We start from the raw sequence: 13,777 nt of genomic DNA, 5'->3' as shown, positions 1-13,777 counted from the left end.
TGTCAACCCCTGGACTAAACCAAACCCTAGATCATGTCCCGCCAGCCTTTTTTCTAAATTTAGCAACTCAAAATGGGAGTGCGTCTTCGACGCAGGTGCGCCTTCATTGCTGGGAAATACGATAGTCGGTTTCATGGATAGCTTGATGGATAGCACCCATGGTTTCATGGGTGTATCCATAGAGCAAGTTTGACTAATAGCTGTAAGCTCCCATTACTGAATTTGGGAAACTAGATACCACCTTTGGTTACACATCAAGGAAATGTGCGGTTATTTCTGTTTTTGCAGGCGCTCTCCGGCTTGTGTAAGGGTTGCATCCCTCTAATCCTTGTAAATCCAATGTTATGCAAGTCAGAAACGGGAGTGCTGCTTCACGCACGTAAATTTACTATTTGTACTGTGTAGCACCAGTGGGATACCACATGGGAGCATCCACGAGAACAGCTGAATGTCTTGTGGAAATGATTGCATGTGCCGGCAGTAGCGCACTGCTACAGAGACTACTGAGATGCACAACTCGGAAATAAAGCAGTGGGCTTAAAGAATTCCTTATGTAAGTGTGAGTTTACATAAGTTGCCTATTACATAAATTGGGGAGCGCCTGTACATGGTGCAGAGGGTTGAAACGGGGGGGGGGGGGATGGGCAATGTAGCAAAATACAATCAGGAATCAAAAGAAACAGGCAAAATTATTCAGAACATATCCATCACATACAAATATAGACTCAGATTAGTGAAATTGTGAGCAATTGCAGGATGCGCATTCTTTGACTGCTGTGATCCATGTTTGTAACTGGTTTAAAAAAATGTCTTGTGTAGCGGGGACTCGGGAATCCGGCCAAAAACCGATGAGCAGCTGTAGCGCTGTTCCGCAGGGCTCAGTTGACGGCTAAAGAAGGTCCGAGGCCTCCAACGGCCGTTTACCAACTGTTCCAAAACGCCGCTGACCGCAGAGTCCGAGGCATCCACGGTAAGGGCTGTGGGCGCATCAGCCGACGGATGCACGAACATAGTGGCCCGAACCAAGGCCTCCTTCGCCCCTTCAAATGCTGCCATGGCAACAGCGTCCCACTATCTCCCGTTGCTTGCCTGCCAGCAACTGGAAAACGACCGCAAATGTTTGGCAGCCGCTGAACGAACCAGTGGTAAAAAGTAACCATTCCTACGAATTCTCAGAGGCCATGGACTGTAGCAGGCCGTGGGAACTGGCAGATTGCCTCAACCCTCTCCAACAGAGGAACTGCTCTGTGCCGTGTCACCCGATGTCCCAGGAAGATGATGGCCCGGAGGCCGAACTGGCACTTGCCAGGGTTAATCACGAGGCCATGGTCACTGAGGCGCTGGAAAAGTAGACGTAGGTGGGCGCAGTGTTCCTCTCGCGAATGACTCGCCACGAGGATGTCCTCCAGGTAGATATACAGGAAGTCGAGCCTGCGCCCAACGATGTCCATCAGGCGCTGAAAGGCCTGCGCGGCGTTCTCAAGGCCAAAGGGATCCGCAGGAACTCAAACAACACGAATGGGGTGATAATTGCCGTTTTGGGGACATCCTCCGATCGTACGGGGATCTGGTGATATCCCTGGACTAAGTCGATCTTTGAGAAGAACCTAGCCCCAGCCAGATGGGCTGAGAATTCCTGTATGTGGGGAATGGGGTCGTGGCCTTGTTAAGTTGGCGGAAGTCCCGCACGGTCTCAAGCCGCCGGACACCTTCGGCACCATGTGCAGCGGGGAGGCCCATGGGCTGTCGGAGCGTTAAATGATGCCCATGGGCTCCATACTCCGAAACTACGCCTTGGCGTAGTTGTCGGGGGCGAGCCTGCGGGCGTGGAGCTGTGGACCCGATGTCAGAATATGGTGCATGACACCGTGCCTCAGGCTGGCCAAGCCGAACTTGGGGGTGACAATGTCCGGAAACTCAGCCAGTACCTGGGCGTAGACATTGTCCACCGTTGCTACGGGGTTGCTGATGGGCGCAGTAGAGCGCAAGGAGATCTTCTCGAACGTTGACGCGTGGACGAGGCGTTGGCCCCTCACTTCCACGAGGAGCGACAGCGCCCGCAAGAAATCTGCGCCCAGCAGCGGCTGGGCCACGTCCGCGATGATGAATGGCCAGGTGAAATGGCATGCGCCGAGTATGTGCGGATTTGACTGCCATTCGCAGCAGTTAAGAGGGGCCCCTTTTACCAGAATGAGTGTCCAGTCCGGATGGGGGCAAAACGCTGACCTCTGCCCTGGTGTCCACCAAGTACCTGAGCCCCGAGTGCCGGTCCCAGGCATACAGGCGATGGATCCTGCCGGCCACCGCGGTGACTATCGGCAGCCGGCACCGGCGCTTCCCGGAAACAAACACGGTTGGCGCCATTGGTGGGTCGCTCAACCCCAGCGTTGGTGGTAAAAACACCACATCCTTTTACCTGGATCTACTGGCTCCTGCTCAGCCATCGTCCTCTCCTGTGCCTCTTGTGGGTGTGGTCGATCGATCCTTGCCGTTCGGCCCGAAGATCCGGAGCAGCAGCTTCTTGAGACCTGTATATTTTCCTACCGCCGGCGGATTATCGAGGTAAAGTACAACCCGACTGGCTGCTTCTTGATCGAGAGCGCTTACCACGTAGTGATAGTGGGTCTCGTCGGTCGTTACGCCGTAGATGTAGAATTGGGACTCGGCCTGTCGGAACCATACCCTCAGCTGCGAGGTCTAAAATGTCGGCAGCTTCAGGGAGACCACGTGAGTTTGGCCTCGTAGGCGGCAGCGACGGATTGCATTTTCTTTCGAAATTTTCCTTCGAGGATTACACTCCTGGGCGTCGGGGTCACCAGTGTAGCGGGTCCAGCCAAAAACCTAGCGGACACAGGTCGTGTGCTCGAGACGTGTTTTATACTGTACTGTATAGCTCCTAACTCCTCGGTCACGGGCTTTGCCCGGCCTTAAATACCCACTCAGGTAACAGCCCCGTGACTAGCGCCTCCCACACCGAGACGCCTCCCTCCAGAGCTGAGGGTTCGTTGTACCCGTGGCTTGCCACCAGGTGCCGCCACACTTATGCCTTTAAATGTTATCAGTTCAGTGATGGGACATGTTCAAAATAATTAATAATTAAATGACTAAAAATAAAATAATCTAAAACAAAATCTATATACATTACTAAAGTTCATGTTGTTTGTGATTCTGTCTGTGTGCATGCGTGCCCATGTGCTCCCAGAACTACGCCAAAACGGTACACGATAGCGCTACAATTTTTGGACCACCTTAAACCCCTGTCTCACGGTGCGAGGTACCCCGAGTTTTATAACAAATTTAACTCGTGGTAATCACGTACAATTAACGTAGCGGGAAAGTCGGAACTCGTGGACGCAACTTGCCGACTTGTGGCGCTATTCAAAGCCGCAGGATGGAGCTGTCGTCTTTAACACTGTTGCTTTGCCGCCACCGCCTCCTTGTTGCACAATGGCAGCGAGTGCAGGGCCGAGATCCTGCCTAGTTTTTTAAAGTTCTGAAATTGAATAACTTTCAATACTGAATCAGAATATACTTACTGTATGAGATGCTGTCCAACTCCTCTATTTGATTCCTAAAACAGGCCTTCATTCACGGTTGGCTCAAGAGTAACTCGGGAGTGGAACTTGGTAACTCGGGAGAGGAACTTGGTACATCGCAGAAATGAGAAGTAAACGGCAAACTTAGACATACCCGTGGGAACTTGGTTAAACTCTTGATCATCAACTTGGAGTCTTGTACACAACCACGAGTCTTTCACTCGGGGTCACTCGTGGGTCAACTCGAACCGTGAGACAAGGCTATTACTCACAATTGTTCTGTGGTGTGTTTTTATCAAGTTTTGTTCAGATTGATGTTATATTTTACACGTTATTCACATTTTGAACTTTACAAAGCCTTACTTACATAAACTGCCCATCAGCAGTGCTCCACCCCATAATGACATCACAATGGGATCTCAGTTACATAAAACAGCAGTTTCCACCTTACAATGGCGTCAAGGTGGGTAGGGAGGGGAGAGGGGTAGCATAATGTAGGGTGGGAGAGAGTGACTGAGGGTAGGGGAAAGGAGAGGGGAGGGAGGAGAGGAAAGAAGAGGGAGGGTGAAGAGGGGGTGGGAGTGTTGGGGGATGAGGGGAAATGAGCTGCACCTGCGCAGCTGGGGGCTATGGGTGAGTGGTGGAATATTGCGTTAGCGGAACGGGTGAGTGGTGGAAACAGGTTGCTTTGGAGGAATGGGTGAGTGGTGGAAATGGGTTGCATTGGGGGAACAGATGAGTGGTGGAATATTACTTTGGGGGAACGGGGCCCAAAGGGTCTATATTTAATAACTGTTTAGTTAACAAATAAAGTTGGATTGGATTGGAACTGTTTAGTCAAAAAAATATTAAATAGTCTCATCCAGTCGTATAGTCAAACCGCACAGCAATTGACCCTTTGACCCAAGTCGTCCATGTGCCCCATCTAAGCTAGTGCATTTGCCTATGTTTGCCCCTATCCCTCTATACCTTTCCTATTTGTGTACCTGTCCAAAATATTTTGAAAATTTTTGATTGATTAAAACAGCATGAAAACAGGCTCTTTGGCCCAGCGAATCCATGCTGACCATTGAACAATCATTCACACTTGTTCTATGTCATACTACGATCACATCAGCTCCCTACAGCCGAAAGGCAATTTTCAGAGACCAATTACCTATGAATCTGCTTGTCATTAAGATGTGGGAGGAAACGGGGAGAACGTGCAAACTCTACACAGACAGCACTTGAGGTCAAGATCGAACCCGGCAGTCTGGTGCTGCGAGGCAGCAGCTCTAGCCCCCTTATTGTACCTGCCTCAATAACTTCCCCTGGCAGCTCCTTCCATCTGCTCTCTGTGTAAAAACGTGGTTCTAGATAAATCGCATATAACATTCAGTGATGTCACTCGGAGACAAATATGAAATTACCAACTTTGTCAATTTCCAAAAATACAATCAATACCTTTCATCTTCAATGGTGCTGCATAATGAAGCATCCTTTCCCCCTCATTTAAATATGTCTGATTGTTTACCTCAGTCATCCATGGCAAGAGACTAATCTTCAAGTTTCAACCCAGATCCATTTGAACCTCACACATTTGCAGTCTTTCTCCATTTAAATCATAACCCGTCTTTTGATTTCACTTACCAAAGCATATGGCGTCATCCTTCCCCACATTAATCGCCATGGGCCGTCACCCACCACTGAATCTATCTCAATCACATTGGAGAATCACTATGATGTCATTACCACATGCCCTTCTACTGACTTTCTGGTCATTGGCAAACTTGGAATCAGTACATTTTGTTCCCTCCTCTAAGTTATTAATGTAAATAGTAAACAATTGAACCAATCCCGGGGAACTCCAGTCTTCCAGCCTGAAAAGGGTCCATTGTTCCAATTCTGTAATTCTCTCCCAAATGAATTGTGGAGGTAGAATCTTTGAATATTTTATTGACCAGTGCTTTCAAGGATAGGGGGTTGGCGGTGGGGATAAAGGGGAAAATGGTCCTGAGGCTGATTGCATGAGCCAAATGGCAGAACACGCTCAAAGGGCCAATTGGCCTACACCTGCTCCCGTTTCTTAGTTACTTTTCATAAATGGTGTCTCACGCTTTAAAATAAATAATGGGCCGCACAGTAGTGCAGCTGATAGGGCTGCTGCCTCACAGCTTGAGAGATCCAGGTTTGATCCTGACCATGGGTGCTACTTGTATGGAGTTCGCACTGTGACCGCATGTTTCCTCTGAGTGCTCCGATTTCTTTCCACATCCCAAAGACATGCAGGTTTGTAAGTTAATTAGCTTCTATAAATTGTCCCTCATGTGTCGAGACTGGATGCAAAAGTGGGAATTAGGGTGATCGATGGTCAGTGTGGACTCGGTGTGTATATATATGTATATGTGTGTATGTGTGTGTGTGTGTGTGTGTGTGTGTGTGTGTGTGTGTGTGTGTGTGTATGTATGTGTATTACATATACATATATATATATATATATATATATATATATATATACTAGACCAAGTGCAGACCCGTTGGGTCTGTTCCCCCAACGTGCGGTTGTGGGGGGGGAGGCGGCATGCAGCGTCACAAAAACTAACTATCCCCCCCCCCCCCCGCACTCACGCTAATTACCCCCCTTGATATTATATTAATATTATTAATTTGCTCCTTTTACCCCATAACCACCCTATCTACTGACGCATAGCCCCCAATTTGCAGTCACATCTAGAGAGGGAGGGGGGGGGGGGGGGGGTTAGAGAGTGAGGGCAGAGAGAGAAGGGCAGAGACAGAGAGAGAGACAGAGAGGGGCAAGAGGGATGGGGGGTGAGAGGAGGAGAAGAGGGAGGGTGGGTGAGGGGGGAAAGGTGGGGGAGGAGGGGAGGAGAGAGAGAGGGTGAGAGTGAGGGGGAGAGAGAGGGGGTGCTGTGAGGGGGAGAGGTGGGGAGCAGGGAGGGGGAGGGAGGGAGGAGGGAAGAGGGTTGGGGGTGTGGAGGGGAGGGGGTTTAGGGGAGAGAGGGGGGAGAGAGGGTGTGCTGAGGGGAGGGGAGAGGTGGGGAGCAGGGAGGGGGAGGGAGGGTGGAGGGAAGGGGTAGAGGGTAGGGGTGTGTGGAGGGGAGGGGGGTTTAGGGGAGGGATGATGGGGGAGGGGATGGAGGGGAGGAGAGGGAGAAAAAGAGGGGAGAGAGAGAGAGGGGGAGATGGGGGGGGGAGAGGAGAGGGGGGGGGAGAGGAGAGGGGGGGGAGAGGAGAGGGGGGGGAGAGGAGAGGGGGGGAGGAGAGGGGGGGGAGAGGAGAGGGGGGGGGAGAGGAGAGGGGGGGGGAGAGGAGAGGGGGGGGAGAGGAGAGGGGGGGGGAGAGGAGAGGGGGGGGAGAGGAGAGGGGGGGGGAGAGGAGAGGGGGGGGAGAGGAGAGGGGGGGGAGAGGAGAGGGGGGGGAGAGGAGAGGGGGGGGAGAGGAGAGGGGGGGGAGAGGAGAGGGGGGGGAGAGGAGAGGGGGGGAGAGGGGGAGGAGGGGGAGAGGGAGAGGGGGAGGAGAGAGGAGGGGGGAGAGAGGGGAGGGGGGAGGGAGGAGGGGGGGGAGGAGGGGAGAGAGGAGAGGGGGTGCCTTTTTACTTCAACCCAAACAACCATTTGCAGGCAGTGCTTTTTTCCTCAAACTAACCACATTTTCATTTTCAAACCACATTATGGGTACTCACAGCTGTGGAGACATTTGTTCAGTGTTATTCAGAGCTCTGATTGAGGCACACCAATTGCAGAGACTGATTGAGGCACACCACTTGCAGAGACTGATTGAGGCACACCACTTCCTGGTTTTATAGTCCCTCCCCCTCCCTCCAGCGGGGGCAGCAGAGAGAATGGGGAATTTTGTAAAAACATTAATATCTCTGTCATTTTTCATCGACGGGAAAAATCCTCGGCACACATGCGGCGGAGGGGGGCTCTGAGAGAGGTGGCCAAAAATGACGGCCGTTGGTGGCGGCGTTCTCTCGGAAATCGCAGCACAGAAGGCCAAAAGCGGTCAAGAACAGAGATTTAGTAATATAGATATATGTGTGTATGTGTATATATGTGTGTGTGTGTGTGTATATATGTATATGTGTGTATATATATGTGTGTGTGTGTGTGTATGTGTATATATATATATATATATATATATATATATATATATATATATATATATATATATATACATATACATACACATACATACACATACATATATATATATATATATGCGGGGAATGGAGGGATATGGATCAGGTGCAGGCAGTTTAACGATATCATATTTGGCACCGATATCGTGGGCCGAAGGCCCTGGTCCTGTGCTACGCTGTTCTATGTTCTTGAATTATATTTTGTCAATCTAAATCTCAGCAGATGTGAACATGTCAGAAGAAAATAATGAAAGAGATTGGCAGTAGAAGAGCGCAACGAAGGGTTAAAAGTGTGTTTTTCAATCTGTGGAGTTTGGCTCAATAGTAAATGTGTTCCATTATTAACAGAGGTTCAAATAAAAGCATTTACCTGTGGGGGCAGAGCCACTGTTTTCAAAATGAAGCAAATGTTATTCTACCTTTTGCTGTTGTCTCTTCTGACATTAACTTCCACCTACTTTATCATAACAGAATCAGAAGACCCTGGGGTAATGTGAAAATATTTTGAATTATGGCTAATTTGAGTATTTTTATAACTATGACTAACATGGTTTTCTTTTTTGAATTAACGTGTTAGATTGCTTATGGAAGCCTTTCACCAAATCTTCAGCCGTTAAATGTGAAGGTATGTCTAATATTGAAACATAATATTCAATTTAAATATAGTTTGTACTTTTTAAGTCTAAACTTCAAACTTATAATGTTGTATCAAACCAATTAAAATTACAATTAATATAGAACATTGACATACAATTAATATAGACAACATCAGTGCCATCAACAATACATCATGATAAATTTTATTTTCTTTCACCAGAGAAGCTCTCCTCCACTTGTATCTTCATTACAACATGCAGAGTGTCTTACTTTTGCAGTAATATGTATTGACCATGTTTTTCATCAAACTTTAATTTGGTATTTGTTTGGCCTAATGAATTAAGCTGTTGGATTCAACGTGAGATTTGTTGACAGATTGAAACTTGTAGAAACTGATTGCAGTGAAACCTGCCTGCATAATAAATACTCTGGGTTTTCAACTAATTTCATACACAATCATAATTTTGCTTATTACTTCTAGTTATTATTTCCATTTAAAGCAGAACCAAAATTGCTTTCCCTCTCAAAAGCCAATGTTATATATATATGTTCTTCTCTTCTGATCATAGAAAAGAAGCTTAAGGAGACTGACACACAAAGTAAGTATTGCTTGACAAGTCTTTCAACTGAAAGCACCCTAGATTGATTCCCCTGATGGCGGCTTATGTAAATATATTAAGCACTCTGAACTTATCTTCTCTGGAGTTTAGAATAATGAGAGGGGAGAACTGGGGTGATGTTTCCCCAGGTTAGGATGTTAGAACTATATGTTACAGACCAAAATACGATGTGAAGATAGACACAAAATGCTGGAGTAACTCAGGGGGACAGGCAAATCTCTGGAGAGAAGGAGTGGGTGACGTTTCTGGTAATTCCTCTCCATTTCATGTGTATTTATGTGTATCTAAAAGCCTCTTAGATGCCGTTATTACACCTGCTTCCACCACCACCATTCCAGGCACGTACCATTCCTTGCTCTGCACACCTCCTTTAAACTTTTTCCCTCTGACTTTATAGAGCCCTCAAGTATGTGATTTCTGGGGAAAAAGATTCTGACTGTCTACTCTGTGTATATCTCTCGTGATTTTATATATTTCTATTAGGTCTCCCTTCAACTATCTTCCTAAACATTTTGCAGACACGTATTGTTGACTGAAAGAGAGGGGTATTGGGGTTTTCTGCTTTTAGATTTCTTCTCAGTGACTCAATCATGATGATGACGAGTTTTCTTAACAGTAGTTTGTAAATTTTGCTGTCCTATTTACCTAATAATTTAGTACGGATAATAAATCACGTGAAGGTGCCCGTGTTCCAACAATTTATTTTCGTCTTCCAACTTCCATGTTTAAATGCAGATGATCAGAAAACATTTTTTTTTAAATTGCTTTGGCATGAATATTAACTTCTCAATAGCTGTTGGGATTGTGGCTGAGGAAAGGCTGTTCTCGAGCAGAAAGTCACAGGTTTGAACAATTTTATCCAGGTCATGAGTTGAGTCATTGTAGGGCAACATTGCAATCCAGATTAAATTGTCATAACAGCATTCTGGACTGGTTGAGGCATGCAAAGTGAAGCTTATACATAAATTCTATTGAGAAAAGGAGAGCCTTATTCATAAATTCCCATCAATCTACTTTTGCGGGATGTGTTTGGTTGATTTCAATTTGTGTTGTTTGTTCGGCCGAACGCACTACTCTCTGCAGAGCCATCTTGTCCTGGGCAGAGCAGTTCCCAAACTAAATCGTGATATTTCCGGACAAGATGCTTTCCTCAGCCGCTGAGTAGAAGAACTGGGGGATCCTCAGAGACACTCTGAATTTCCTCAATTGCCTGAGGTGATAAAGGTGCTGTCTTGTCTTACTCACGAGTGCTGCGGCGTGTGATGTCCATGTCATATCCTCAGAGATGTGGACTCCCAGGTATTTAAAACAGCTCACCCTATCCACAGTATCCCCATTTATCCTCAATGGTGTGTACGTCCTCGGATGATGTGCCCTCCTAAAGTCCACGATCAGCTTCTTAGTTTTTTTGATGTTCAAGAGGAGGCTGTTGTCCTGACACCAGAGTGCCAGATCAGCCACCTCCTCCTGGTAGGCCTTCTCATCATTGTCTGAGATCAGGCCCACCACCACAGTATCATCAGCAAACTTGATTAACGAGTTGGAGCTGAACCCAGCCACACAGTCATGTGTGTACAGGGAGTACAGTAGGGGGCTGAGGACGCAACCCTGGGGGATCCTGTGCTCAGGGTGAGGGACTTCCATGTATTTCCCCCCATCTTGACTACCTGGGGCCTGGCGGTGAGAAAGTCCAGGACCCAGGCACACAGTGGGGTGTTGAGCCCCAATTCCAGTAGCTTCTCGGCCAGTCTGGTGGGGACTATCGTGTTGAAGGCTGTACTGAAGTCTATGAACAGCAGCCTCACGTAGCCCCCCCTTCTGGCTGTCAAGATGAGAGAGAGCGGTGTGCAGAACCTGGGAGACCGCATCGTCCGTGGATCTGTTCGGACGGTATGCGAATTATCTCTGGAAATCCTTTAGGACCGAGATGAGAAGAAACTTTTTCACACAGAGAGTGGTGAATCTCTGGAACTCTCTGCCACAGAGGGTAGTTGAGGCCAGTTCATTGGCTATATTTAAGAGGGAGTTAGATGTGGCCCTTGTGGCTAAAGGGTTCAGGGGGTATGGAGAGAAGGCAGGTACAGGATACTGAGTTGGATGATCAGCCATGATCATATTGAATGGCGGTGCAGGCTCGAAGGGCCGAATGGCCTACTCCTGCCTACTCCTGCAACTATTTTCTATGTTTCTATGTAACGGGTCCATGTTGCGAGGGAGGTAGGCACAGATGTGTTTCTTCACCAGCCTCTCAAAGCATTTCATGACTACCGTCCGGTGAGGGCCACCGGACGGTAGTCATTCAGACAGGCTGGGGAGGCATTTTTAGGTACCGGTACAATGATGGACATTTTGAAGCAGGCAGGGACCACGGACTTGTCCAGACTTGATCAAATTATTCGATCTGCGTGTATGATCAAGTCATAGACAAATGTAGAGGCCGTGCAAAGATAAATATACCACAGTGTGGAATATAGTGTTCCAGCATTATAGCGTTACAGCTACAGAGAAAGTGCAGATAAGGAAAAAAGTGCAAGGTCCACAATGTGGTGGATTGGATGATCAGGAATACACCTTTAGCTTATGAGAAGTCTGTTCAGTAGTCTAATGACTACAAGGAAGAATTTTTCCTGAATCTCGTGCTTTCAAGCTTTTGAATCTTCTGCCTAATGGGAGAGGGGAGAAGAGGGAATGTATGCGATTAAATGGTCCATGATTATGTTGGTTAATTTCCAAAGGCAACGAGAAGTATAAATGGAGTCGATGGAAGGGAGGCTGGTTTGTGTGATGAACTGGGTAACATCCGCAACTCTAATTTCTTGCAGTCCTGGGCAGAGCTGTTGGCAAGCCAATTAGTGATGCACCCAATAGGATGCTTTATATAGTGCATCGGTAGAGGTTGGTGAGAGTCATTGGAGACATGCCAAACTTCCTTCGTCTTCAGATTCAGATTCAACTTTATTGTCATTGTGTACAGTACAGAGACAACTAAATGCAGTTAGCTTCTTCTGAGGAAATAGAGGCGTTGATGTGCTTTCTTGGCCAAAGCTTCTATGTGGTTGGTCCAGGACAAATTGTGGGTGATGGTTATGCATTAGAACATGAAGCTCTTGACCATTTTCACTTCGGCATTTTTGATGCTGACAGGATTGTTTATGGCACCTTGTATCCTGAAGTCAATAACGAGCTCATTCATTTTGAGAGAAAGAGATCTGGGGTGCATTCTGGATGGATTTTAATGGCAAAACATAGAAAATAAAAGTTGTGACACTACTGTATGTTGCAACTGTACAAAACTGGTTGGACCTCATTTGAATTATTGCATGCAGTTCTGGTTGGCATGCAATAGTTGGATTTGATTGTGCTGGAGAAAGTGCAGAGGAGATTCACCAGGATGTAGATACAAAAAGCTGGAGTAACTCAGTAACTCAGAAAAGGAATAGGTGACATTTCAGGTCAAGGCCCTTCTTCAGACTGAGAGTCAGGGGAAAGGGAAAAGGTGAAGAGGTCTGAATACTTTCTGAATGCACTGTTTGCCTCTTATAGTTTTACATAACACTATCAGGTCATCCCTCTTTTGATACAGACAGTGATATAGAGAAATATAGAGCATGGGAATGAAAGATATGCAAAAAGTAACAATGATCACGGAAAGGTCAGCCCACAATGGGACATTGTTAGCTGTAAACTAAGTGATAATGTGTTATACAAACAGTAAAACTCAGCAGGCCAACTGTGAAACTAGTATGACGACTAAGGTGGGGGAGTGACGGAGAGAGAGGGGATGCAAGGGTTACTTGAAGTTAAATAAATCAATATTCATGCCACTGGATTGGAGGACTTTAATGATGGGTAGTAAGTAGACCTTGGATAGGCTAGGCTTGTTTTTTCCTGGAGTGAAGTGAACTGAGGGATGACCTGATAGTGTTATGTAAAACTATAAGAGGCAAACAGTGCATTCAGAAAGTATTCAGACCTCTTCACCTTTTTCCCCATTTTGTTACGTTACAGCCTTATTCTAAAATGAATTAAATTCTTTTTTTTATTCATCAATCTACACACAATACCCCATAATAAAAAAGTGAAAACAGGTGTTTAGACATTTTTGCAAAGTTATTATAAATAAATAACTGAAATATCACATTTACATAAGTATTCAGACCCTTTACTCAGTACTTTGTTGAGGCACCTTTGACAGCGATTACAGCCTCAAGTCTTCTTGGGTATGATGCTACAAGCTTGGCACACCTGTATTTGGGTAATCTCTCCCATTCTTCTCTGCAGATCTTCTAAAGCTCTGCCAGGTTGGATGGGGAGCATTGATGCACAGCTATTTTCAGGTCCCTCCAGAGATGTTCGATTGGGTTCAAGTCCGAGCTCTGGCTAGGCCACTCAAGGACATTCACAGACTTGTCACAAAGCCGCTCCTGCGTTGTCTTGGCTGTGTGCTTAGGGTCATTGTCCTGTTGGAAGGTGAACCTTCGCCCCAGTCTGAGGTCCAGAACGCTCTGGAGCAGGTTTTCATCAAGGATCTCTCTGTACTTTGCTCCGTTCATCTTTCCCTCGATCCTGACTAGTCTCCCAGTTCCTGCCGCTGAAAAACATTCCCACAGCATGATGCTGTCACCACCATGCTTCACCGTAGGTATGATATTGGCCAGATGATGAGCGGTGCCTGGTTTCCTCCATGTTTTTGAGTGTCATAGCAAATACATATGTAAATGTAATATTTCAGTTATTTATTTTTAATTACTTTGCAAACATTTCTAAACACCTGTTTTCGCTTCTTCATTCTGGGGTATTGTGCGTAGATTGATGATAAAAAAAGAAAATAATTTAATCCATTTTAAAATAAGGCTGTAACGTAACAAAATGTGGAAAAAGTG

General features: G+C 46.6%; 1 protein-coding gene across 4 annotated transcripts in view; it reads left to right on the top strand.

Moving 5' to 3' along the window:
* Positions 1–8,022: 8,022 nt before the first annotated feature.
* Positions 8,023–13,777, top strand: part of LOC116983504 (inter-alpha-trypsin inhibitor heavy chain H3-like) — a 56,254-nt gene continuing 50,499 nt past the window's right edge. For 3 of the 4 annotated variants that reach the window (XM_033037316.1, XM_033037315.1, XM_033037318.1), the window contains exons 1-3: positions 8,023–8,165; positions 8,255–8,302; positions 8,844–8,873. In XM_033037316.1, coding sequence (XP_032893207.1) covers positions 8,076–8,165; positions 8,255–8,302; positions 8,844–8,873 — 168 coding nt within the window. In that variant the 5' untranslated portion in view covers positions 8,023–8,075. The remainder of the gene's footprint in view (positions 8,166–8,254; positions 8,303–8,843; positions 8,874–13,777) is intronic. The other variant, XM_033037317.1, reaches the window with a different exon arrangement.

This window comes from Amblyraja radiata, chromosome 18 (genome assembly GCF_010909765.2).
Source record: "Amblyraja radiata isolate CabotCenter1 chromosome 18, sAmbRad1.1.pri, whole genome shotgun sequence".
Lineage (NCBI taxonomy): Eukaryota > Metazoa > Chordata > Chondrichthyes > Rajiformes > Rajidae > Amblyraja > Amblyraja radiata.
The sequence above is the reverse complement of the archived record's forward strand: the minus strand, read 5'-3'. Positions and strand labels throughout refer to the sequence as shown.